Raw genomic sequence first — 27,746 nt, forward strand, 5'->3', positions numbered from 1 at the left:
CTTTGAGAAGAGGGACCAACTTTTATGCTTTTTTCTATTCTCTAGGAGACCTGGCATGGCTACCTCATATTTCAGGGTTACTATCTCAAACCCCTCCTGAAGGCAACTGCACTCAAAATGAATTCACTCTCGTCTGTAACTTAACGTGGAGTTTCTGGCCTAACATCCAGATACTGAATCTGCTAACTCAGTGGAGTACTGCCTTAATGTTGAACCACATGAAATTTCTGGCATTCTATTTTTTCAAATATCTTGATATTTTCAACACACAACAATGGCGATTTCATGTGGCTTAACTGAATATATCCAACTCATTGTGGCACACACAATGTCTGCCCAGTTGCGTGCGCTAAAAAACCAGCATTGGGTGGCGATGTGTGGCAGTCAAGCCCATTGGCCATCTTCAGGCCACATGAGTCACACAAATTACACAGAATATGGAGAAAAGTATCCCAGATCTGAGCTGGTTATAACTAAATATCAACAAAGATAAAGTTCCCATTCTTGCTCTGAAATTTCTTTTGGATTTCTTCATATCGTAACTGTTTAACATCTGATAAACCATCTGAACTCTGGGGAGGTGGGCAATGAGCGCTGGGCTGGAACCACATAGTAAAGGGAAGAGCTTGCAAACAAGGGGCCGGGGGGCCGAAGGGGAGGCTCAGGCTTCTCCTCCAGGCAGTGAGGAGGGGTGGCTGTCAAAACAGCGGAACGGGGCTTGTATAAGGGGTGCGGGCTCCTAACTGCCCATGTAATACATAAAACATGCAAGACACTTTCATAGCCACGTCTACTCAGGCTATTAGCAGATTACGGAAAGGGGGCTGAGTAAGGAATTAACTCATTTTAATTTCCTAGAATAGCTGACAAGTACCAAGACTGTAGTCTCTGGGTTTCCCCCAAGGAAACAATCCGGGCTGGGCCCTGTATGTTCAACATGAGCATCTAATTGGAGACCGTTTACAATGCACTCTGGCGACTAAGCTTCCAACGTTATGTGCATTTATCTCGAGGCTTCAACAAGGAAACTCTGGGGGCTGCCCACACTCATGTCACGTGATGGGACAGGACTGTGAGCCGGGACATTTACAGGGTTTTAAAGATAACATCAGGGGAGTGGCCGCAGCGGCGTATGAATCCACGCTGGAGCCAGAGCGCCCGGCTCGAAGGCAGCTCTGGCGCTTCTGAGCTGCGTGATCTTGGCCAAAGCCTCTCGCTCCTTCTGCGGGTGTCTGCGCAGCATCAACTGCTCCCCATGCCGGCCTGGGCGCAGGGAGTACGTGGAGACGCTGCTGACACTCTGACCTCCAGTCCCTCCTCTGGAAAGCCAGCAGCAGCGAGTGCCCACTGCGGGAGGCTGCCGAAGAGACTCCGAGAAAGGGAGGCTTGTGAAGCCCTGAGGACCACCAATGCCACAAGCTCAGCACGTGACAGATGCCACCACCGCCACAGCACCAGCACCATCCTGGCGGGAAGCTAACCCCCACGTCATCACTGAAACCAATCTAAGACCAACGTAAGCCTCCAGATGCGGCCTCTGCCTTACGCAAAAAGCTGCTTAAGAAACCCAGTGCGGAAACAGAACACTATGAAGACTATTACAGAAAGACAGAAGAACATCCCTCACGGAATGTTAAATAAAAAGATGTTTCTAAAAGTTTCTATTATTAATAATACCAGCAGCAGCAAACACCGTGTAGAGCGCTTACTACATACCAGGCATTGTTTTGAGCTCTTCAAATTTTTAAATAAGCGAATAATCCCCAAACCCTTGAGGTATGTGACGTCACTACCCTTGTTTTACAACGGATGAAACTGGGACACAGAGACGTCCAGCCAGGAGCTGGCGGAGGCAGGACTCGAGCCCAGCTGGGGTCTGTGTTCCTGACGTACCTGCCTGCTACGGACTCAGGGGGGCAGTGCTCTGTGCTGCGGCTGGATGGGTGCCATGGCAACAGAGGAGGGAGGGAGGCCCCGCCGCTGCTCCCCTGGAGGGCAGAGGGACCAGGGCTGTGCTTCAGTAAGAGCGTTGGCACAACTCCACTCCCGGGTGTACACCCAAGCACACCAAAGACCTACGTCCACACAAAGCCTTGTACACTCAGGTTCACTTCAGCATGATTCCCAATCACCACAAAGTGGAAACCATCCTAATGCGTGTCACCTGATGAACGGAGAAACGGGAAATGTGCTATGTCCATACAATGGAATATTATTTGGCAATAAAAACAAAGGACGGGTGCATGTGACTACTGGCGCATGGGTGAAGCTTCAAATCACCACGGGAGCGAAGACTAGTCACAGCAATTCCAGAACAGGCAAATCCATAGACACGACCCAGATTAATGGTTGCCAAAGGGGCGGGGGAAGTGGAGTGTGGCTGCAAATGGGTGCGAGGATTTCTTTGAGGGTGATGAAAATGTTCTGGAATTAGACAGGGGTTGATGCTGCACAATCCTGAGAATATACTCAAACCCTGTGAACGCTATACTTTTATGCTATGCGGATTTTATGCTGTGTGAATTATGTTTTTTAAAAGGAATATATGAAAAACTGGTCCCCCATGAAAATCTCCAGAAGGAAAGGACTGATTTACCTGTCTACTATGGCAAATACAATCACGTTACCTCTGTGACTTGGNGGTGCCATCCAGGCGCCCCCTGAACGCTATACTTTTATGCTATGCGGATTTCATGCTGTGTGAATTATGTTTTTTAAAAGGAAAATATGAAAAACTGGTCCCCCATGAAAATCTCCAGAAGGAAAGGACTGATTTACCTGTCTACTATGGCAAATACAATCACGTTACCTCTGTGACTTGGCTCTCAACTGCTTCTTCTTACAGTGTTTTAAATCTCAGTATGTTAACTTTTGCACATCAATAAAAAAACAGCTGGGAACCCCTAAAAACATACAACTTTAAAATAAGTATAATTTCATGTGTGATAATACATTAGGCTTTGATAAATCTGCAATAACATTCAACCCAACGAGAAAGAAAAAATAGATGACATTTTACTAATATGACTTTTCCCTTCAAGGTGTATTTCACTTCCTGCTTCCACTGCAGCTTCCTGCGGAGCCTGCCAGGCCTCATCCTGGCAAAGAGCCACCCTGCCCCCGACACATGCCGACAGATGAGGCCACTGCTGTGTGTCCCAGCTTCTCTCCTTCAAATGGGTATGGCAGAAAGCACTGTGTTTGCTTTTGTTTCATTTGTGGACAAAGACAAGAGCCCAAGGTGAGTCCCGTCCTGCAGCCCAGAACTCACTGTTCATTCTGAGTGTTGACACGGATAAGAAGGAACAACGGGGGAAAGTGACGGTGGGGGTACTGATCAGCATGAAGGTTGGTACCAGGACCCCAGAATGACTAAAAGCACAGGACGTAAGGGAAATCTCAGCTATACTGAATTTAATATTCTAATTTTTATGTGCAGCCCAGAACTCACTGTTCATTCTGAGTGTTGACACGGATAAGAAGGAACATGACACCTAAAACGGGGGAAAGTGACGGTGGGGGTACTGATCAGCATGAAGGTTGGTACCAGGACCCCAGAATGACTAAAAGCACAGGACGTAAGGGAAATCTCAGCTATACTGAATTTAATATTCTAATTTTTATGTCGGCCTGAAACAGAGATGCCTTCTTTTTTCAACTTTTCACTTGAGAACACAATGTCTGGACATCAAGGTATTGGTGTGTCCCCCAAATCTGTCCAGTGCTAGGGGGTGATAGTGCCGGGGTGAACATGGTTTGAACTTCTTCACGTTAAGAGGGCGTCCGAAACTGAGCACCAGGCAGATCCATCTACTCTAACCTGAAACACGAGGACAGTTTTTGAAGAATGTCCATATTCAAGTGGAGGTCAAAGGGGCCCAACCGCAAGAACTGTGGACTGAGACAGTGACAACTGGGACCGAACAAAAGTTCTTTTGAAAAGGGCTAAAGGGCTATTTTGAAGACTACGATTCGGACTTTGGAGGAACTAAGGTGATCGGGAGTGGAAGGAATCACATGTGAAATTCCTTACATAATAATGTATTGACTTTAAAAAGAAAAAAACCAACCAGGGATGGCAGGAAGCGTACTTACCTCGTAAGACTGTGGAGATTACATACAAATATGTATCTGTGAAGCACTCAGAACAGCGCCTGGAACATGGCAAAGGCTTTCTACACGTTCCACATTGTTAGTGACGCGGCAGGAAGGCGCTCCAGACACGACAGGTCTACAGCGGAAACGCCACAGAGACCCAAGCGAGTGAGTCTAGAACTCCTGACTGCAGCCACCCCTTAAAATGCATGGAATGTCTAAGTCCACTCGAAAACATAAGCTAGATGATCCGGTAAGGTGACTTACACAGCACGACATGGCCCACTCCCGAGGCGGCACTGGACATACGGTACACACGGGATGTCCGTGTAGATATACACACAAACACCCCCCAAGACCTAGGCAGTTACCGAAAAAAGCAATATGCAATGCTCCAATCGTTTTAAATCGAGGGGGAAACAAAACGAAACAAACCACCTCAGCTGACAAACACTATGTGTGTTCACCGCACAGAGTGCCTCCTCTCCTGTCCATCTAATCGGGTTTCTCCGTAAAAACCAATAAACAAGTAAAACGAATGGGTCTGTCTCCACCACCGACTCAAGTCGTGCAAACTGGTTCTCAGGTTAGGTTCCTGAGAACGGGATGTGGCACTCGGACAGAATACGAAGGACACGTTCACTGTAAAACAGCTTTTCAGAAACAACGCGCATTCATTTCCCTCAATTCACCACAGTAAAATTAACGGACGACAGAATCCATACGCGTTCCCTGAATTGTCCCAATCTGTCCCTAGGCAAAGGGAATACCTTCTTTAATATGAGAAACTGTGTTCGGGAAAAACATCCTGCAAAAACTACTCTTTACAAATATTAATGTCACAGCGTCAGTTTTGACTCTGAGGCAAAGAAAGGGTGAAGCAGCACGCCCCCCCGCCCCCCGGTAAGGAAGCTACTATGGTCACTACGTAAAAGCAAGCACAGTTCTGATCCGTGAAGTGCCATTAAATGTTATAAAGCAGAAAACCTCCAAAGCAATCCCAGAGATTTGTCTCTTATAAATACTCAGGTTACAATCTTATGAAGAAACTCACGTTAAAAATTTATTAAAAGTAAAAATCTAAGCCAAAAGGATTCCTCTATAAACACGGCTCCATTTTTTTCAGCTCAGTCTTTCCTGGTATCTGATGTCTGGGTGATGCAAGGACAGCCTCGAGCCACTCACGAAGCAGCAGCACCAGCGGCACCAGGGAACAGGTCAGAAAGGCAGAATCTCAGGTCCCCCCAGACCCACTGTACCCAAATCCGCATTTTTAACAATGACCCTCAGGGGCTCTGTGCACATGCTAGTCTGAGATACACTGATCTAGGTGTTCTCCACCTGCTCACACCGAGGAATACAACGATGCAATAAATATTTTGCTTTTCAACAAGGGTTTTTTTTCAGCTACTCCAACTATTAAAATGAAAAGGAAAAAATGTCGTACAAAGAAGCCACAAACCCCTCTTAGCTATCAACACATTTTCAGAAAGCCTCAGCTATAATCTGAATAGGATATGTGAAATGCTTCCCATCCAGTCCACATTTATCAATCGTAAGATAAAAGCCACGTTCATACCTGTGAATCGCATAGGTGCGTCTTTATCCAGGGCAATCAGAGGAGGGTCGAGGAGCACTGCATTATCATTTTCTGTGATTATGCCATGATAGGTGGGCTCAAGCCATGGTTTGTGCTTGTTAACTGTGTTTAAAAAGAGAAAAAGAAAGGAAACAGACCAGATTAGAATTATTAAACCCCACTGCTTTTATTTATTTATTTTTTAAAGATTTTATTTATTTATTCGACAGAGACAGAGACAGCCAGAGAGAGAGGGAACACAAGCAGGGGGAGTGGGAGAGGAAGAAGCAGGCTCATAGCAGAGAAGCCTGATGTGGGGCTCGATCCCATAACGCCGGGATCACGCCCTGAGCCGAAGGACAGACGCTTAACCGCTGTGCCACCCAGGTGCCCCTAAACCCCACTGCTTTTAAAGATACACATCTATTACTAAAATAATAAAACACTCATTAGTCTGGAAGGCAACACTTGTATTTTTTTAAAGATTTTATTTATTTATTTGAGAGACAGTGAGAGAGCACAAGCAGGGGTTAAGGCAGAGAGGGAGTGAGAAGGAGGTTCTCCACTGAGCACAGAACCCGACATGGGATCATGACCCGACCCGAAGACAGACGCTTAACCAACTGAGCCACCCAGATACCCCAACAGTTGTATTTTTTGTTGCAAAGTTTAATATCGAGACCCTAATGGGATGAAATTCTTAATTCCAGAGTAAGTACTGTAGAAACAGAGTCTATGAAGGAATCAGAATTAAGAAATAAACTGCTCTAGAAATTAAAAGAAAAGAGACTGATGGCTATAGACAAACCATGTTTTAGCCTATCACAGAAAAGTTACAAAGAAAAGTATACTATCACTTCCTTATGGCAATAATAATACAGTACTGCCTATTTAAAACTAGCGTTACAAATAAAAATGTAAAAGAAAATTTATGAATGTAAAATTACAGAGTATAAATAAAACTGAATGCAAATTTCTGAAAAACTTGAGTGAAAACAGTGTTTACAAATAACCCACTTTGAGGGTCAGGCTGTGTGGAGGTCAGATTCCAGCTCCCTTCTATTATTGGCTACATGATCTTGAGCACATAACTGGCCTCTTAATCTCAGTTTCCTCATTTGTATACCAGGGACATGCGCACGACCCACAAGGCTGAGGCAGATCACCGGAGAAGCGACCTGTGTCCTTCTCGGTTGGGCACTGGCACGGATGCTCCGGTTCCTAAGGCAAGAACTGCCGTGCTGGCGGTCCGCTCACCCGATGAAATCCAAGTTTCGTTCGCCTCCATTTGTTTTGCCTGGAGCTTGGCTCCCAGGGGGCCTGTGCAAGACCTTCTCCCGCTCACAGCCGGGACGGGACGCCCTCTGAGTCCCGGTTTCCCCCAGCACGGTCTGGGCGGCCCAAACCTTTGCGTTTGTGTTTACCTTCACCTTACGAGCGCTCACATTATAACCTCAGTGTGGTATTCACCGCGGAGCGCCCCAGTTGCGCCCATCTAAGCAGAAGAAATGGTATGAAGTTTTATTTCCACGTAGATGGTGCCTATTCGTTGAATGAATTACCTGATTCTTTTCCGTAAGGCCATCTTCGGAAGGAACTAAAACTGAGATCCAGCGTTTAGTCATGATGTGATACTGCGTGTCTGCGGTCACGTGACCACGACGGAGCCTGGGCTTCACCTGCATTTACTCTGACGGGCCGCAGGGGGGAGCGGCGCTCACGTGCGCCTTCTAAACTAGGGCGATCGCGGACAAGAAGCTACCGCCTCGCTAACTGATGGCGCATTTACCAGACAGTCACACACGCCACATCGAAACCAAGGGCAAATCCCCTTGTCTTCACTTTCTAAGTAAATCCAGGCCCACGGGAGTTGTGGGTTCATGGATACAGAGTTTCGGTTTTGTAACAGGAACACAGTTCCGCGATTGGCCACTTGGATGTACTTGACACAGTGTGCACTTCGGACGGCAGGTGTTACGTATATGTTACCACAATTAAAAAAAAAAAATCCACACACAAAATCAATCCAGACGGAGCCATTTCTCATCGTCTGTGCTGCTCGTCTGGACTATTCACAAAATCTAGCCAACCTCATCCTTGCCCCCAGCACGTGCCCTTCACACGGCAGCCAGAAGGACGCTTCTCCACCTCTGCTCTCGAGCCCACAGACACCACATGATACTGAGGACCCCACGTGGCTTTTCTTCTTGTGGGATCTATCTATTATCTGGCTACCTAATCAGCATTTACTGCACTGGGAATCAAAATCAAGAGATATTATTTATCAGTTCATTTTTTAAAACAATAGCCTATTATGTTATTATAAAAAACATTCTTGTGGAAGTGACTATATTTTTTAAAACAGAGTTTAGGAAGAAGAGTGGCAATGTGTTACATGTCTGCAAAGCTTTCTACTGTCAGCCGAGTCCTAGCTTCTCATGCAGCCAGAGGGCCATGCTATCACACGTCACACAGCCTCTAGGGAGCTCCAGCAGGCACACAAGAGAAGGAGGAAAAAGGCAAGTAACGTCTTCACGTTATTAAAATAGCTCTGACCTCTTCAAACCCGACAGGGTCTCAGGGGACTCATTACCTCCAACTACAGCACCTGCTGGTTTGGTCCCCACTTCTTTTCCTTTTCTTCTGCTACTCGCCACACTGTAAGGGAGGGGGCAGCGGTGCCAGCCTGGGGCCTCAGGGCAGGTTACTTGGCTTCCTCCGTGGGCCTCAGTTTCCCCACCGATAAACTGAGGACGGCAACAGTACCCACCTGATAGGCTGGTTTGGTGAAATGCTTAGGACAGAGTCCGGCGCTCAGTAAATGCCATGAGGTGTTGCTGTGACTTCTCCTTCTCCACTCATAGGTGAAGGAAAACACAGATTCCAGGGGAGGGAGACCTCTTGTTCTCTGTTAATTCCCAGCACCTAGCTCTGTCACTACTCAGGACTACTGGGTAGATGGATGACTATATAAGGAATCTCACGTATAGTACGATTGGTTTGTAAATTCTCTCACAGAGAAGATAATTTTGGTGCTGAGAACTGAGAAACGGGTATAATTTGGTATTTTAGACATTGGGAAGGTGTTTTTTGTTTTTTTGGTTTCTGGCATGTGGACGTTCCTTCCAAGGAAAGGAGACTAGAGAATCTGGAGGCACAGAATACATCAAAATCCTGTGGGATCTGCCTGGAGAGGTAAGCTGCAGTCAGACGACAGGCGGATATGATGTGAAACCAAACCCCGATCATAAAGACCAAAAATTCAAAGGGCCTTTGGAAACTATCTCCTCCCCTCACCAAAGCTGCGGCCGGGACAAGAGATTGGATAAAGAGAATTCAGGTGCTTATGCTCCACCTGCCCTTCCTCAGAAATACTCCCCAGGACAGAGATGAGTTACCTGGGGGAGTAACTTGCGGGGGCCCCACAGTTGGCTGCGGCCGCTGGTCAGAGAAGGTCCCACCGAACACAGGAAATAAGCTCACTTTGCAGTCAGGCTGGGTGTTTTACCCAGGTGCCGAGACTCCCATCCTCCCCAGATACCTCGTTAAACCACGAGGGCATGGTGGCTGGAACGCTGCCTGCAGTTACAGATACAGTACCAAGAGATAGGCTGCCTGCAAGGAAGGAGTGCAAAGCCCTCCATTTTTTGTCACTAATCTCATTTTAAAACACAGAAGATGTGAGTTCGACCTATTATTAACAATGCACCATTAACAGCAATATTTGATTCCAATTTGTTTTTGTACTTAAGGTTTTATTAAAGTTATAAGCACGGCAAATAAAGCTGGATTATTCCAGTGTGCGAGTCCATAAAAGTCCTGACACTTAAACTGAATGGCCGTATTCAGCCCGGCAGGAATGTGGAAATGCCAGGCAGAGCAAACTGCAGAAAGCCTGTGATGGGAAGGAGCACAGTGTGTGCCCTTCTGCTACCCTAATGGGAAGGCCCGTACTGGGGTGCTTGGCTGGCTCAGTCAGTGGAGCATGTGACTCTTGATCTCGGGGTTGGGAGTTCAAGCCCCACGCTGGTGTGGAGATTACTTAAAGATAAAATCTTGAAAGAGAGGAAAGAAAAAAAGAAAGAAAGAAAGGCCCGTAGCTGAAAATGGCTAATGGTTTAAGGCAAAAAGAATTGTATAGCTATATTCCCAGTATTCTTATTTTGTAATTCAGAATTTATAAATTGCTCCTTTCAGCTGGCAGTAGAATGAAGAGATTCAGCCAGTTTCAAGGACTGAACTTTTAAATATTTAATAAATGATATTTTTAATATTTCATCACATTCAATTGGCCTTATCAAATATTTATAGAAACAAGTGAATGATATTTCTGTAATCTTCCCCTCAAAATCACAAATAAAGGAACATGTCACCCATGTTGAGTCTTCACCTGATTCATTTCACCACATTCTAGATCATTAAAAAGCCAGCTCAATTTTGAATAGCACAGTCTTAATTGAAATCATGGAACAGCAAGGTTGGCAGCAATCAGACCTTCCGTACACATAAGTTCCATCTGGGGACACACCTATGATTTTAGGACATGGCTACTTTTTTGTGGTTGTGGTAGATTTTATTTTTTAAAAAAGATTTATTTATTTACCTGAGCGAGAACGTGAGTGGAGGGAGGGGCAGAGGGAGAGGGAGAATCTCAAGCAGACTTCCTTTGAGTGTGGAGCCCAACACCGGGCTCGATCTCACGACCCTGAGATCATGACCTGAGCTGAAATCAAGAGTCGAACGCTTAACCGACTGATCCACCCAGGCGCCCTGTGGTAGATTTTAATCATTAGAAATTTCCACCAATTTAAAAATCGAGAGGAGGGGCACCTGGGTGGCTCAGTCAGTTGAGCATGTGCCTTCGGCTCAGGTCATGATCCCAGGACTCTGGGATCAAGCCCTGCACTGGGCTCCCTCTCTGTCAAATAAATAAATTTTTAAATCTTAAAAAAAAATTAATTAATTTAAAAAATAAAAACCAAGAGGAAAAGAATGCAACAGTCAATCTCAGGGTTAACTTCAAATATAATACTTAGGCCTTCTCAGTACATCCCAACTCCGTGCGCTGAGGAGAGGCTTGACCCTCGTTCAGGCCACACAAGTCACCCACCCGTGGAGAGGTGGTTCTGGAGCTGGGGTGCTGTGGCCTTGACATCAACCCAGCACCAAGCAGTTCCCCTCTGATTTCTTTTCTTTTACTATAAAGAGACATCCGCTGTTTTCGAAAGAGAACTTGATGTGTGCCCCTTCTCATTCCCATAAACCCAGGTTGGTCACACTGGGCCAAGGAGGACATAATAAACAATAACAGCTGAAGGTCCGAAGAGACTGCTAGCATTTCACCAGCAAATCCTAGTCGGTGTTACGTTTTGTTTACAGAAAGAGCTTTTAATCTCGGGCCATCAAAAGAATCTGCAATTAAGGAACGCTGCCACTAGATGCCGACAGCTACCCTTGATCGGCTTGCACCAGAAGCTCTGGCCCTCTCCTCACTGAGGAAGGGAATGTACCTGAGTCACCAGGCGCTCTGCTAAAGACGATCTGTGCAGACCAGTGTCCGACACTGTGTAAGTATACAACGTCCCGCTGATTCTTTTTTACCTCAAAGAAACGATTAGAATAAGTATACAGTCCCCAAATCAAACTATAAAAAGGCATACATTTTCTCAGAGTCTCATAAATACGGTCCCCACTCATAAATTCTTATTTAAATCAGACCAAGCCTGGTCATTCAAACCAGCTTAACATCAAAGGTCCTTTCAGCAGCACATCCCACTGACTTTTTGTTCCAAGAGATCCTTCCTGAATATCTACTATACGTAAGCTGCAAGGTGCTGGGCTTTGGGGAATCAAATCACAGTCTCGCCGAGAACACAAACATAGCAACAACCATCTACAACGTTCCAAAACGGCGTGGCTATAATTAAAGGGTTACACAGTGTGGTAAACAACAACAACAACAAACATAGAAGGGGACTCACGCAGTCTTGGGAACTTCGTCAGCAGAGACCAACATGACCAAGTAGCCACCATCTCAAATGTGGCCGTGCCCTGTGCCAGAGGGAAACGGTGGCACCCTGGAGGGTCTTCTCATGGGAGCTACACATTTCACTCATTCAGCCAGAACTAGTCACACGGCCCCCAAACCCACCAGGATGGAGAAGTGACATTCTACCATGTGCCTGGAAGAAGGGCTGGAAATCCCGGAGATCGGCTCTAGGGTCCATCAAAGTACAAGCGGAGATCTCCCAAGGACATCTTTGAAGGGATAACTGAGGTCTCCTGAGTGTGAGGGAGTATTTTAACAGAATAAAAACGTGTATCAGGTCTAAAGGTAATAAGGCATACGGCACATTCTGGGACCAGCAAGACTGCTGAATGTACGGCTCTAAGAGTGTAATGAGGTGTAGCTGGAGAGGGGCCTGATTTACGGTGAGCACCCCCCTTCAGCGCTACACCAAAGAGCTCTCTTGATTCTTTTGACAGCAAGATGCAGTTAAAAAGGTTAGACCATGCAGTCTAAGGCAGGAACTTTGAGATTGGATGGAACACAGTAAGTGAATTTTGTTTCTTTTTCTTTTTTCTTTTTTTTAGATTTTATTTATTCGACACAGAGAGAGACAGCCAGCGAGAGAGGGAACACAAGCAGGGGGAGTGGGAGAGGAAGAAGCAGGCTCCCTACTGAGCAGGGAGCCCGATGCAGGGCTTGATCCCAGCACCCTGGGATCATGACCCGAGCTGAAGGCTGATGCTTAACGACTGAACCACCCAGGCGCCCCGTGAATTATGTTTCTGACTCACTCTGTAACTAGGTGTGGATTCTTTAACCACCCCCTATTTCTGCATCGTAAGTCAGGAACGGGACCGCCTTCCACACCTTGTTTGACAGGTTATAAATAAGTGAAGAGCCCACTCTGTGCCTGTCACACGGGGGCTCAACAAACATTTGCGGACAAATTAATTATAAGCAATAGCTGCTAGGGCAGAGCTAAGAAGACTCAGGAGGCATTCCCGTGATGACCTCCCTCTCATCCTGGTCCTCAGTACAGCCCAGAGCTACAGGAAATCCCTACAGTCTCGGACCCTGTAAGGGGCCTCACTTTATCCCTTTTATTCAGGAAAGAAAGGAGTTAAGTAGTATTATACACAGTTACACTGTTAAGTGTAAAACCAAAAGCAAACAAAGTGGCAGTTTTTTCTAGTGAAAGAAGAAACTTTAATTAACCAAAGTAACACTGCATGATATTTACGAACAGTAGCTCCCCCTTTCAGCTGACATGTTCCCAGTAATAGTTTGGTTAACACAGCATCGGTTTCCTCTGACTTTGTAAAATACATTTTTTTAAAATTACTCTTAACTGTTTTCTAAAATGGAACACTTCCAAACAACCTCTAAACAAAAACTGTCAGCACAGGTTTAAGGGCTTCATCACAACCCCAAGTATTTTTAATACTAAAGTGTTTGGGAAATCTCTATCACGTAGCTCAGGGTCTCTCAACCGTCCTGCACCAGATCATTCTCTGTCCTGGGCTCGTCCTGGGCATGTTTAGCCGCATTGCTGGGCTCCACCCACTAGATGCCAGCAGCACCCTCCCCAGTCCTGACAACCAAAAATGACTCCAGACGTTGCCAGTGTGCTCAGGAGGCAAACGTCCTCCCCAGACCCCTTGAGAACCATTGACATACCCACTTCCTTAAAGAAAAGCAAGGTTCTCCACATTAAAATCATTTGCAGACTTCAGAACAGCCAACTTTATAATTTATGTGTATTACATTAATGTGAAGTTCATTTTTAAAATAAAACATTTCTGTGTGAAATAAATCCTTAAATTACGCAAACAATTAGTCTTTTGAGTGGTACAGTGAAAAGGTTCCTGTGTTTATTCACTCTTCTCTTGACAAGCACTCCACGTACTGCACGCGGCTACCAGGAGCGTTCACGGTAAGCGCTACCATCTCACAAAAGGTAGGAATGTGACCTGCCGGGAGGCCGGCTGGTCCCTCAAATAGGCCCTGGGTGAAGGTGGGCACNTGTGAAATAAATCCTTAAATTAAGCAAACAATTAGTCTTTTGAGTGGTACAGTGAAAAGGTTCCTGTGTTTATTCACTCTTCTCTTGACAAGCACTCCACGTACTGCACGCGGCTACCAGGAGCGTTCACGGTAAGCGCTACCATCTCACAAAAGGTAGGAATGTGACCTGCCGGGAGGCCGGCTGGTCCCTCAAATAGGCCCTGGGTGAAGGTGGGCACTGTTGGGTCTGTGCTGGGCGTGGGCTCTGTTAGCCACGCTGGCAGAGTGAGGAGCTCCTCGTGGTTCCTGTGGCCGGGAACATGGCCCACAGGGGGCTGCCACAAGATGAGACCAGAGAGGAAGCAGAACTGCAATGAGAAGGAGCCTCAATGCCCTTTTTTACAAGTTCAAATCTCAGTGTATGCAAAGTGGGGAGGCAGTGAAGGGGGAAGCAGGAGAGACCTGATGTTGCGCCTGAGCGAAGATTAGCTGCCTCACAGAAGAGACAGGAGGCGAGAGTGGAATCATTGAGCCAGTTAGAGATCAGCTACAGGAGCAAGATGAGAAACACGAAGGGGCTGAACCAAGGTTGTGGCTTAGTGTCTAGGCTTCTGCAGCACATAGCTGATGGGGCAGCTGGTCCCATCTGGGGCTGAAAGGTGAGGAGGGACAATAGGACTGAGGAGAACCCAGGGAAAGGGGCCTCTTTTTCTTTCATTCCTCCATCCATCCACCCACTCCACCCATCCATCTGTCCATCCACTCCCCCATCCATTCATCTGTCCGTCCGTCCATCCTTCCATCCATCCACTTGTCTACCCACTCTACCCATCCATCCACCCACTCCACTCACCCACCCATTCATCCATCTATCCATCTGTCTGTCCTTCCGTCCATCCTTCCACCCACTTTACCCATCCACCTGTCATCCACCCATCCATCCACCCACTCCATCTATCTATCCATCCTTCTACCCATCCACCCACTCCACCCACCCACCTGTCCGTCTGTCCATCCATCCATCCACTTGTCCACCCACTCTATCCATCCATCCGTCCATCCTTCCACCCACTTCACCCATCCACCTGCCATCCATCCATCCACCCACTCCATCCATCTATCCACCCGTCCACTCACTCCACCCATCCGCTTGTCTACCCATCTTTACTAAGCCCCACATAGTTTCCTCCACGCTGAGGAAACAATGGTGATTTAAGTAGTCCCTGACCTTGTAGAGCTTATGTTATGGATGATTAAAATACTAATTTCAGGGGCACCTGGGTGGCTTGGTCAGTTAAGCGTCTGCCTTCAGCTCAGGTCATGATCCTAGGGTCCTGGGATCAAGCCTCACATCAGGCTCCCTGCTCAGCGGGAAGTCTGCTTTTCCCTCTGCCCCCCCTACTCATGCTCACTCACTCACACTCTCTCTCTCAAATAAATAAAATCTTTAAAAATATATTCATTTTAAGCACATTCTGCAAAAGAATTCTTAAGGAGCGAAATCACGCTTTCTATAAATCCAACTTTTCAAAGATTAAAGAGGGCCTTCTAATCATTCCTTCAAATTCCAATAAAGTTTTTTTAAATCGTAGAGTCAACTACAACATAAAATTAGCCATCACAACCATCTTTAGGTGTACCGTTCAATTATACCAGGAACATTCACATTGTTGTGCGGCCATCACCACCTTCCATCTCCAGAACTCTCTTCATCCCGCAAAACTGAAACTGTGCCCATTAAACACTAATTCTCCCTTCCCCCCTTCCCCCAGCCCCTGGCGACCATCCTACTTTCTGTCTCTATGAATCTGACTATGCTAGGTATCTCCAATAAGTGGGTATTTGTTTTATGATTGGTTTATTTCACTTAGCATAATGTCCTCAAGGCTCATGCATGTTATATATCGTGTCATAATTTCCTTCCTTGCTAAGGCTGAATAAGACTCCATTGTGTGGATACTTTGTTTATCTTCATCCATCAATGGACACTTGGGTTGCTGTACCTTTCGGCTCTTGTGACTAATGCTGTCATGAATATGTGTGTACAAGCATCTTCTCGAGATCCTGCTTTCAATTCTTTTGGGTATATACCCAGAAGTGGAATTGCTGGATCGTATGGTAATTGTATTGCTAATGTTCGGAAGAACTGCCATACTGTCTTCTGCACTGGCTGCACCATTTTATGTTCCCATCGCCAGTGCACCAGAGCTCTGGTTTCTCTACATCTTCCCCAATGCTTGTTCTTTTCTGGTTTTTGATAGTAGCCATCCTAATGGGTGTGACCAAACAAGTTTTACATTGAGGAATTTTTTTTTTTTTAAGATTTTTTTTTTTATTTATTTATTCGACAGAGGGATAGAGACAGCCAGAGAGAGGGAACACAAGCAGGGGGAGTGGGAGAGGAGGAAGCAGGCTCACAGCAGAGGAGCCTGATGTGGGGCTCGATCCCATAACGCCGGGATCACGCCCTGAGCCGAAGGCAGACGCTTAACCGCTGTGCCACCCAGGCGCCCCCTCATTTGAGGAATTTTATCTTCTTATATTACATAAGATACAAAAGTAGACAGAATAGAATAATGAACCCAGAGTGCCCGTGACTCCACCACTACAATTAGAACACAGGGCCAATCTTGTTGATTTCTACACCCCTATTCCCACCACCAATTTCAAATATTTTGAAACAAATCCCAAACTTCGTATCACTTCACCCCCTCAACACTTCAACATACATCTCTAAAAGATAATTAACTCTTTTTAAAACCATAAGGGCATTGTCACCTAAATAATTCACACTTATTTAATAGCATCAAATACCCAGTCAGGATTCATATTTATCTGGATGTTTTGCTACAGCAATGATTTAACTCAATACATCTCTCTGCCATATTTCATCATGAAGTCTACTGCTATGAAAGAAAAAAGCTTTAAGCAATAATGCTTCCGTGGTTTCCACAACTTTTTTCACCTATGTCTACTAATTAGGTTTTTCTGTAACTATTCTTTATCATGTTGAGAGAGCTCCCCTCTACTCTTAACTTGCTGAGAATTTTTGTCATGGATAGGTATTAGATTTTGTCAAATGCTATTTCTGCTTTGATCGACGTGATCAGGTGATTTTTCTTCTTTAACCTGTTGATATGGTGGATTATTGATTTTTTGAATATTGAAATAGCCTTGTGTACTTAGAATAAATCCCATTTGGTCGTGCTATATAATTCTATACACTGTTCGATTTGATCTGCTCATATTGTATTGAGGATTTTTTTTTTCAAACAGCTTTACTGAGATTGTCATTTTAAAAAGTATTTCAATAATATGGGGTGACTGGGTGGCTCAGTTGGTTAAGCATATGCTTTTGGCTCAGGTCATGACCTCATGGGTCCTGGGATCAGCCCTGCTCAGCGGGGTGTCTGCTTTTCCCTCTGCCCCACCCTCCCAGCCTCATTTGTCCTTTCTCGTGCACGCTTACTCACTCTCTCTCAAATAAAGTCTTCTAAAAAATCATATTTCAATAACATATTTCAATGCACTTCTGTGTTGACCTGAAAATTCTACTGGCCTAAGGGGCACCTAGCTGGCTCGGTCAGTGGAGCGTGTGACTCTTGATCTTGGGGTTGTAAATTCGAGTCCCATGTTGTGTATAAAGATTAAGTAAAATCTTTAAAAAAATCCTTAATAATGGCTTAACAATGCCCAGTTTTGTATATTCAATATCAAATACAGCATGTCCTCATTGATATCAGCTACGTTCCAGGCACTTTGTACGCTCAATTTTGCTTACCATTAAGACTAATTTTCTAAAAGAGATTTAGCTACATGATTAGGCAAGAGACAGCAACAGTCACAATGCTGTTTTTGAGAAATCAGAGTGTGATGATCTCAAATGTGCTTTTAAAAATTAGGATTAAAAAAAAAGTCAAGTGGAATGAATGTTTCTGATATTAAATCTGGCTTAAATATAGCATCCCCAAAGTCAGACAAATAACTGGAGAACTGTTTTGGAAGTAGCATGACCTCCTAATTCAAAGCTCATAAACTTTTCACATTATGGACTCTTTTAAGAACCTACAGAAAGGCACAAAACCCCCTCCCAAGGAAAATATGCAAACATACAAAACACGTGGCAGGAGTTTTTAGGGGCTTCAGATTCCTGCTGAAACCAGTCCAGGTTAAGAATCACTATTCTAAAACATAGTGAAATCTCAATTAATGACCCTAAGAAATCTAGCATCTTCATCTGGCACCTCAACGTTAACTGGAAATCAAATTGTAACACTATGTTTCTTTTATGCCTGCCGTTCTCAAATGTTACTTGTATTATCTTCAGCAACAATATCTTCACAGTTCACAGGAGACTTCCCCAAGTGCTACTCTGGGGAAACAGACCCCCTAGGGAGGAGATACAAATAAGGTATGACAGTGGTGCTGCATTTCCAGAGGATGCATAGACGAGTGACACAGGAGGGTGGAAAGCAACAAAGAAGTTACTGTGAAGCTGAAATGACGGCGTATGCTTTGAATAATGGTAAGAAGTAAATAATAAACACATTATGCTTTAATTGAGAATAATAATTTTAAAAACCCAAATTCCAAGAGGCTTGCTTCCTTTTTGTTCCCCTAATTCATTTTATAGATGGACATTTTCGTTACCTTATTCAGCGTGTTATCTAACTCAGCATTCTCACTTCACTGTTACGAGAAACATGGAACAGAAGCTAGCTAGATGGGTGGGTAAATGGATATACACAGAGATGGACAGACAGACAAGATAAGGATTTCTTTCTTTAAACAAGTTCCAGGTACACTCTACAGAGGGGTCTCTGAAGCTCTGCTCTGTACGCACCCAACCAGAGCACAGAACAACAACCTAGCCTAAGCCATCAAGAGCAGGTGGTATACTTTACTCACTGTTATCAGGAAAACGTGTATATTTTAAAGAAGTCTTTAATAAAGTTTTTTATGTTTACATGTGAAGAGGCCACACCTCAGTGGCTTATTGTCTCATTTTTCTACCACCCGGATTTCATAACTAGTTACACTTAATTTTCCAAAGTAACTCAGGAGCATACTCACAAACTTTTCTAGTAATCAAATGAAAACATTTCACTAGCATGAAGTGCAGAAATCAATTATTCTTTCCTAATCAAATTTTGTTTTACTCAATATTAAGATTTGCCACATCAAATTAAAAGGCCAGACACTAACCCAAAACATAACCAGCAAGTCTAATAGGAATTTAATGTCCACGTTTCATTCTTAGTCTCCTGGGCTTCCTGAGCAACTATCTCACGTATTAACTGAGAGCCTCTCTTTAACGTCACAAATGTCATGTGGCAGGCACGCTAGTAGGGGAACCTTGCGTCCAGCTACAGCAAGATTTCCAAAGGCAAAAAGCTCTTACATGACCCCTCCAGAAGTTCCAAAGGTGACGGGCAATGGGCACAGGGAGGATCATTCTTAAACTTTTAAGGAATAAGGGGTCTCCCTTAGGACGAGGCTGTCCCATTTGGAGGGGTCCAGGTGGACGTGCTCCCGGAGTCCAGGATCCCTCGCAGGTGCTGGTAATTAATGCCCTGCAGCCAACCCTGTTGCCCTGGGGCCCACAGCCCTGCCCTTAGCTCCAGCAGCCCTGGCAACAGAGCAGGCACTTGGCCTGAATCCCACAATACCCCAGAAGGGATGCATAAAGGTGGGTGCCTGAAAGAAGGGCGCTGTTTGCTGGGCTACATCCCCAGGGGTCTTGGAGATCTTTGACCAACACGGGTGGGCGCTGGGTTGGGTCCAGACGGTCCTGAGTTTCTCTCAAGCTCTGTTCCCTCTGGTGGTGGCTGTTCATGTATGCATTTCAGAACGAAGTTCTATGAGGAGGAGTGAAAAGGGAGGAAGAGATGGAGCCGGAGAACGTGTCTCCCTCCTTCAGATGTGTATCTCTGCAGCAAGGAGAGGAGGTGCGAAACTGGAGACACTATATTTATTAAAATTAGTATCCTAACAGAGGAGGGGAGACCAAACCAGACAGCAAAGAGAACGCCTCAGTTCATCAGCCCCAGCAGTGCTCCTAGCCCGGTGTGAGGCAGAATCCCCCAGATACCACCCACCCCGGGCCCCACTCTGGAGTCTGAGTCAGGCAGGCTGACCTGGGGCTGGGCAGGTTTGGAATGGAACATTCTCCAGAGATTCTGACGCACTCCCCAACAAAGAACAAACGTATCACAGAAGGCTCATGAATAAAGGCATTTGGAGAGTTTCCTTGTCAGAGAAACAGGGCGATTTTCACTTCTGCTCTCTTAAATGCTTTCTTGCCCTTTGTCCTCCCCCCCAAAACTCCCCCACTTCCGAGCTATTTTGGTAGGGACCTGTCTTCGGCTTAGCTTTTCTAGGACACTTACTCATAGTACCAACCATGGCCACTGGCTCCTTATTTTAGCGCAAGAACCCCCCACTTAAGCAAAATCATCTCACACATGACTATTAATTCTCGGAAATGTAATGCAGAGCATTTCTCACAGGCAAAGCAATGCAAAAGTATGAACTTTCTCTTCGGTGTCCGTCCCCTGCCTTTCTATATGTGCTACTAACAGGTTCCCAGAGCTTCCCCTGGCGGGCCAGAGTTTCCAGTGTGTACGACCGCCCCCACCCCCATCAGTATGTGCTTCCGGATTTTCCTGACCTCTTCATTTGCACCAAATCAAAACTTACCTGCAGCAACTTTCCACTTCCTCACAGTCCTGCTAAGACCAGTCCAGCTGGTCTGAGAAACGACCTTGAGTTGGGTGCTGATCAATGATAATGACTTAAGGTGCCCACACTTGCATTTTGCAAAAAACTTCAAGGATTTAATATAAAAGTAGAAACTAAGGTAAGAAGTGGAGGCAAGCTGCAAGCTGCTGGAGGAAAATATTTTTGGAACAGAGCCCTTTCACGCCTCTCAGTTCCTAGCTTATGAGCATGGAAAGGATTCAGAGTACATATATTTTTATGCAGCTTCTACAGAATTAAATATATAACATGACAGTAACAAAGTCACTGCCAAAACACGATCAGAACATTTCAAGTCGTTGGTTCGTATTCATCCATTTATCAATTAACCCTTACAATGCAAGCTGATCGGCCATCTAGCGACACAACAAAGTGCAGGCCATGACTTCCTTAAATTTCCTATTCTGCAATGTTATCAGAAAACACAGGCCAAGTGTGCCCTTTCCTTTCTTCTTTATCATCACCACATTTGTCTCAAATTCAAATAGGACAGGGCGCTGTCCCGAATCGTAATATAATAGTCTGGTGGTAATTTCCAAGTTCTGCGTGTTTTTTTAGTCTCCTGACCTTCCTATACAATGGAAAACTTTATCATATACGGTTCAGAAAAGGCCACCTAGCATTCAAGACCTGCTGACACTCACTATCAACGCGGAGTCCTTTACAGCTGCTACCAAAGTACTGTCATAAGTTGACTAGAACTGCCTAATAAGTCAAGGACAGCTAGTCAGAAAAATGAAGATTCTGTCCATGCTCCCCTATTTTTTGCTCATTGCTTACATTCTTACAATACTACCCACAGCAAGATAAATGCTTTTACATAGAGTTCTTACATTACTTAAAAATCCATGTAACATTTTTATGATAAACACGGAAAATAGAACCGTTCCATCTTATTTTGCCACCGCATGTCTCAAGAAGCGCGTTTATAGCAGAAAGAGCAGAATCGCTGTAATGATGAGAGAAGCCCAGTCCAAGACTGGGGAAGACATACAGACGAAGAAGAAAAGGACGCACTTCTCCTAATTTACGAGGGGTGTTTTAAGTCATAGGACACGGAGAAGACGTATGAACAGAACTGCTACACTATACTACAGTTTAACTTGAAGGAATTTGCAAAGCACATAATACCTGAATGTTCAAAATGGGAAGAAATGGACAGTTCAAAATTGTATCTCAGTGAGTCTGACACTGATCATGAACAAAATTCTAGATTGGTTTGTGTGCCTTTAGAGAAGGAAAAGAAATCACAAAGAGCTGGTACCATTATTCACAAGTACAAGTGATTTACACATTTCCTCTTTTGAAAGGGTTACTAGGAAAGTCACAGGGATGCTGGAAGAAGAACGCCAGCTACAATCTGTGAAGTGCCGAGCACCTCAATAAAAACGATTCTCACCACGACTCAACTGAAACTCCAGAAAGAGTGTATTAAACTGCGACGAGACATCTGACAAAGACTTTCATTTTCTTGTGACTAAGAACAAGATGGCAAAATGGGAAGTGGATGGAAGTAAAGATGGGTGGACTTAAATGGGTTTAATGACACCCCAAAATGTCACTGAATAATGAACCTGGGGAAACCTAGAACAGTCTCTCGTAACCTTTCAAAGTTCATACTTGGTTGGCTGTCTCCAGCCTTTACACCAAATTTGAGAATGAAAAGATGGAATGTGGAGTCAGGATCAAAACTCACTTGACAGAATGGGGTGGTGGGTCACACACAGTGAGATGTAATGTAAAGACCCGCACTAAAACAAAGCATCGAGTTAGAAGATGAGAAGCGTGGTTCAACACCAACATGGTGGAAGGACTTGGTTAAATAAAGTTGGTGTGACAAGGTGGCTGAAAAGCACAGACAGGGGGTGCTAGCCCCACAGCGCTCCAGCCCTGCTCCTGTGTGCAGAGCTCTGTTAAACCCTCTGCCCCATCCGGAAGGCAGAATCTACACCATGGGGCACTCAAGGAGAAAGAGAGGAGGCTGGCAGAGATTTTGGAAATAAAGTCATAAGTGATACAAAGGACAGCTGAAGGAATAGATGATGCTTTACTTTGAGAGGTAAAAAGTTGATGTGCGTCGGGGTGGAGGGGTAGTAACACCCTCTGCAGGTAGGAATGCAAGATAATTCAGGCATGGTCGCTGGTTCCTCAATAAATCAGACAAAGAATTACCGTACGACCCAACAATTCTACTCCTCAGTATAAACCCAAAAAACTGTTGCAGGTACTCCAATACTCATACGCTAATATTCACAGCTGCACTATTCACAACAGCTAATGGGTAGAAACAAGCCAAAATGTCCATTGACAGATGAATGAATAAACAAAATGCCAGAGAATATTATTCAGCCATTAAGAAGGAACGGAGTACTAACACACGCTCCACTGGGAATAAGCCTCAAAAAAGTTACGCTAAGTGACAGAAGTCAGACATAAAAGGTCACATATTGTATAATTCTATTTACATGAAATATCCAGAATAATTAAATCCAGAGACAGGAAGCAGATTAGTGGTTAACCAAGGACTCAGGGGAGAAAGGAAGAGGAAGTGATGGGGTGATGAAAATGTTTTGGATTTTGGAACTGGACAGAGGTGGTGGTTACACAACACTGTGAATACACTAAATGCCACTGAATTGTACGCTTTAAAATGTTATATTGATGGGGCGCCTGGGTGGCTCAGTTGGTGAAGCGTCTGCCTTCAGCTCAGGTCATTATCCTGGGGTCCTGGGATCCAGCCCCACACTGGGCTCTGCTCAGCAGGAAGCCTGCTTCTCCCTCTCCCCCTTCCCCTGCCCATGCTTTCTCTCTCTCCCTCTCAAATAAAAAAGTAAAATCTTTAAAAAAAAAAAAAAAAAAAAAANAAAAAAAAAAAAAAAAGAGAAGTGATATTGAGAAACTTGTGGTTTCTGGTCCAGCATGTAAGTTTAGAAGTCAACACTCTGTCCTAACAACAAGCAAAAAGTTGGACTAACTGAAATATCAACAACTCTTCTTATGTCACCAGAGAAGTGCGGTCACAGGGCAGACCACTGCCCCCCTAAACGGGTAGGGACAGGAATACAGAGAGAGAATTAACAATTCCTCTGAGCAGGAACTTCCGCAGGAACCAGCGCACAGGTAAGAGAACATCAACTGATGAGAGCTGGAGGCTCAGTGTGGACGAGCCTGAAAGCTAAGAACTCCAGGAGCACCCAGTCTTCAGGAGGCCCCCACAATTCTGTGAGTTTTACCTCTAGGAGTTCTCCAAGATCCTCATAGTGAGTATCAGAGAAAATCCCTTAGTGCTTCCAGCAGAGGGAAAGGAGAATGAGCATTTTGAAATATACCCGAGCATTCTGTGCTTTACAGGGCCTGCCCTTGGGGGGAACTACTTGATCAGAGCCTAAGCCACCTGGAGGAAAGGACATACTCACCTCCAGCCCACCCTACCACCTGTCCCACCTCAGTGGGGGAGGGATGGCTGAGAGGTGCTCAGGTCGTTCACAGTCCCAGGGCACAGGTTACTCGAAGACCGACTTAATCACAGCACTAGGAAGTACCCCCACCCACCCCTCACCAGTACCTCAAGGGAGGCCTGCTCATGGCAGTTCCTTTCACCCGGCACATCATGTCCACTTTTCAACAAAAAACTACAAGATGTAAGAAAAGACAACACAGTTTGAAGAGACTGAACAGGCATCAGAAGCACTCACATACGGCAGGAGTGTGGGAATTATGAGACCAGGAGTTTTTTAAACTAGGATTAATATGCTAAGAGCTTTAATGGAAAAAGCAGACAACGTGCAAGAACAGATGGACAATGTAAGGAGAGATGAAAATTCTATGCAAAAACAAAAAAGAAATGCCAGAGATCAAAACCAGTGTCACAGAAATGAAGAATGCCCTTGAAGGTCTCATTCCGACTGGACTGGGCACAGCCAAGGAAACACTCTTTGAGCTTGACGATATGACAGCAGAAACTTCCCAAACTGAAAAGCAAAGAGAAAAAGGCTGAACAATCAAACAAACGAAAGAAGAGAGTATCCAAGAACTGCAGGACAACCAGAAGGAGTAACAAAGGCTAAGGGGAATACCTGAAGGAGAAAGGATGGCATGGAAGCAATATTTGAAGCAATGACAGAATTTCTCCCAAAGACACCAAACCACAGAAGCTCAGAGCACACCAACCAGGATACATATAAAAACAAAGCAAGGGGCACCTGGGTGGCTCAGATGGTTAAGCGTTGGACTCTTGGTTTTGGTTCAGGTTGTACCTCAGGGATGTGAGATGGAGCCCGCATTGGGCTCCAAGCTGAGCGAGCCTGCTTAAGATTCTCTCTCCCTTTGCCACCCCCCCTTGCAGGCTTCCAAGTGTACTCTCTCTCAAATAAATTTAAAAAACCCTCAAAACCCCCAAAACAGCAGAACCTCAGATGTACATAAAGAAAGGAAGGGCAATGGAGTATGAATAAAGTAAAATAACAACTTTTATTTTTCTTACTCTGAATTGATCTAACGAATACAGTTTTCAAAATAACAACAGCAACAATGTACTTGATAGTGGAGGACATAAAGAGGAACAAAGAACAAGACAATGAAAAGAAAACAGTAATTAAGACAATAGATATTAAACCAACTAAATCAATAATCACTATAAACATCAAAGGTATAAATCCACCAGTTAAAAGACAGATTGTCAGAATGGATCAAAAATAAGACTCAACTGTGTATTGTCTACAAGAAAATCATTAAATATAAAAATACATATAGATTAAAAGGGAAGGGATGGAGAAAGATATACCATGCTAATAATAATCAAGAGAAAGCATGAGTAACTACACGAATTTCAGAGCCCACTTCAGAGCAAGGAAAGTTATTAGGAATAAAGAGGGGCATTACATAATGACGAAAAAGTCAATTCTCCAAGACTTAACAACCCTTAAATATGAAATGTTAGGCACACTTGACCCACACCAAAGCCAAACAGCACATGCTAGTTCTCAAGCACAGACGTTGGTTCGGGAAGGACAGCTAGACTAATTTTGTCCAGTAACATGTAATGTATCCTTCATAGGACTGGGGCTTCTAGGAAAGAGGCTTTCTCACTTCTCTGGAAGAGCCACCAAAAGGACACTCTCCCCTCTGGGCAGAGTGGCTTATGGGTAGGAAACCTGGGTTTCTGGATTCCTTCTGCCACTGAGAGAAGCCAGGTTTGGAGCGATGCTGTCAAGCCTGAAGCAGAGCAGAGACGCAGCAGCCAGGCCTTTGATGACATGGCTGAGCTATCCAATCAAACCACCCAAAGCCTCTCCTCCCTTGGACTTTTCAGTTCTGAGAGCCAATAAATCACTTTCATTGCTTAAAAAAAAAATGTCAGGCACATTTGTATGTACCTAACAACACAGCATCAAAATAGATGAGACAAAAACGGATAAAACTGCAAGGAGAAACAGATGAATCCACTATTATAGTTGGAGATTTTAACATCCCTCTATCCAAAATAGATGGATCCACCGGGCAGAAAATCAGTAAGGACAGAGCTGAACTGAAAAGCACCAATCAATTGGGTATAATTAACACATAGATTACTTAATCTAACAACAGCAGATTACACATTCTTCTTTTTTTTTTTTAAGATTTTATTTATTCATTTGACAGAGAGAGAGACAGCCAGTGAGAGAGGGAACGCAAGCAGGGGGAGGGAGNCACTACTTAATCTAACAACAGCAGATTACACATTCTTTTTTTTTTTTTAAAGATTTTATTTATTCATTTGACAGAGAGAGAGACAGCCAGTGAGAGAGGGAACGCAAGCAGGGGGAGGGAGAGGAAGAAGCAGGCTTCCAGCAGAGGAACCCGACGTGGGGCTTGATCCCATAATGCCAGGATCACACCCTGAGCCGAAGGCAGACGCTTAACGACTGAGCCACCCAGGCACCCCACACATTCTTTTTAAGCTTACATGGAACATTCACCAAGATATACCACATTCTGGGCCATAAAACACACCTTAACAGATTTAAAAGAATAAAAATCATACATCATTTACTCCCAGACCACAGTGGATTTCAATAAGAATCAATAACATAAAGACAGCTGAGAAAGCCCCAAATACTTGGAGATTAAACATTATAATTCTAAATAACACAGAGATCAGAGAAGAAATCTCAAGAGAAACCTGAAAATATTCTGAACAAATGAAAATGAAAATATAGCTCATCAAAATGTGTGGGGTACAGCTAAAGCAGTACTTTGGGGGAAATTAATAGCATGGAATGCATATATTAGAAAAGGAGATCTAAAATCAATACTCTAAGCTTCCATCCGAGGAAACTAGAAAAAGAAGAGCAAATTAAATCCAAAGTAAGCAGAAGAAAAGAAATAATAAAAGAGCAGAAATCAATGAAATTGAACACAGGAAATGAACAGAGACCAAAAACAACAACAACAAAACCAAAGTTGGTTCTTTAAAAAGACTGATAAGCTTCTAAACAAAATAACGAAAGAGAGAAAGAGAGAGAGAAAACACAAATTACTAATATTAGAAAGAGGGGACAGCATTATCTACTAAAGAAACTGAATCAATAATGAATAACCTTCCAAAATATAAAGCATTAGGCCCATATGGGTTCACTAATAAATTCTACCAAACATTTAAGAAAAAAATTTTATCAGTACTCCATAATCCCTTCCAGAAGACAGAAGCAGAAGGAATACTTCCTAATTCATTCTATGAGGCCAGCATTACCCTAATACCAAAACCAAGCAAAGATATTACATGAAAACTACAGACCAATATCTCTTATGGAAAAATCCTCAACAAAACATTATCAAATCTGTACCAACAAGTTAAAAAAATTATACAGCATGACTAAGTCAGATTTATCCTAAGTATGTAAGGCTGTTTCAACATACAAAAATCAATTAATGTAACCCGTCACATCAACAGGCAAAAGAAAAAAAACTACACGATCGTATCAAAAGATGGAGAAAAAGCAGGGTACCTGGGTGGTGCAGTTTGTTGGGCAACCAACTCTTGGTTTCAGCTCAGATCCTGATCTCAGGGTCGTGAGATCAAGCCCCTCAATGGGGCAGTGGGGCAACGGGCTCTGAGCTCAGTGGGGAGTCTGCTTGAGATTCTCTCCCTCTGCCCCTCCCCCACCATGCTCATGCTCTCTCTCTCTCTAATAAATCTTTTTTTTTTAAAGATTTTATTTATGGGGCGCCTGGGTGGCACAGCGGTTAAGCATCTGCCTTCAGCTCAGGGCGTGATCCCGGCGTTGTGGGATCGAGCCCCACATCAGGCTCCTCCGGTGT

The 27,746-nt window shown here is 44.4% G+C and overlaps 1 protein-coding gene and 1 non-coding gene across 3 annotated transcripts in view; one reads left to right on the forward strand and one right to left on the reverse strand.

Annotated features, from left to right (window-relative positions):
- The window catches only part of CLSTN1 (calsyntenin 1), a 60,612-nt gene that overhangs the window by 28,289 nt on the left and 4,577 nt on the right, over positions 1-27,746 (reverse strand). The window contains exons 2-3 of one of the 2 annotated variants that reach the window (XM_034671179.1): positions 24,309-24,418; positions 5,675-5,797 (exon numbers count right to left, since the gene is read on the reverse strand). In XM_034671179.1, coding sequence (XP_034527070.1) covers positions 5,675-5,797; positions 24,309-24,418 — 233 coding nt within the window. Of the gene's footprint in view, positions 1-5,674; positions 5,798-6,931; positions 6,978-24,308; positions 24,419-27,746 lie in introns of those variants that run through there. The other variant, XM_034671180.1, reaches the window with a different exon arrangement.
- On the forward strand, positions 3,192-3,310 carry LOC117804513. Its single transcript, XR_004628996.1, has one exon. It is a non-coding gene; the product is annotated as a small nucleolar RNA SNORA40 (small nucleolar RNA).

This window comes from Ailuropoda melanoleuca, chromosome 11, assembly GCF_002007445.2.
Source record: "Ailuropoda melanoleuca isolate Jingjing chromosome 11, ASM200744v2, whole genome shotgun sequence".
NCBI lineage: Eukaryota > Metazoa > Chordata > Mammalia > Carnivora > Ursidae > Ailuropoda > Ailuropoda melanoleuca.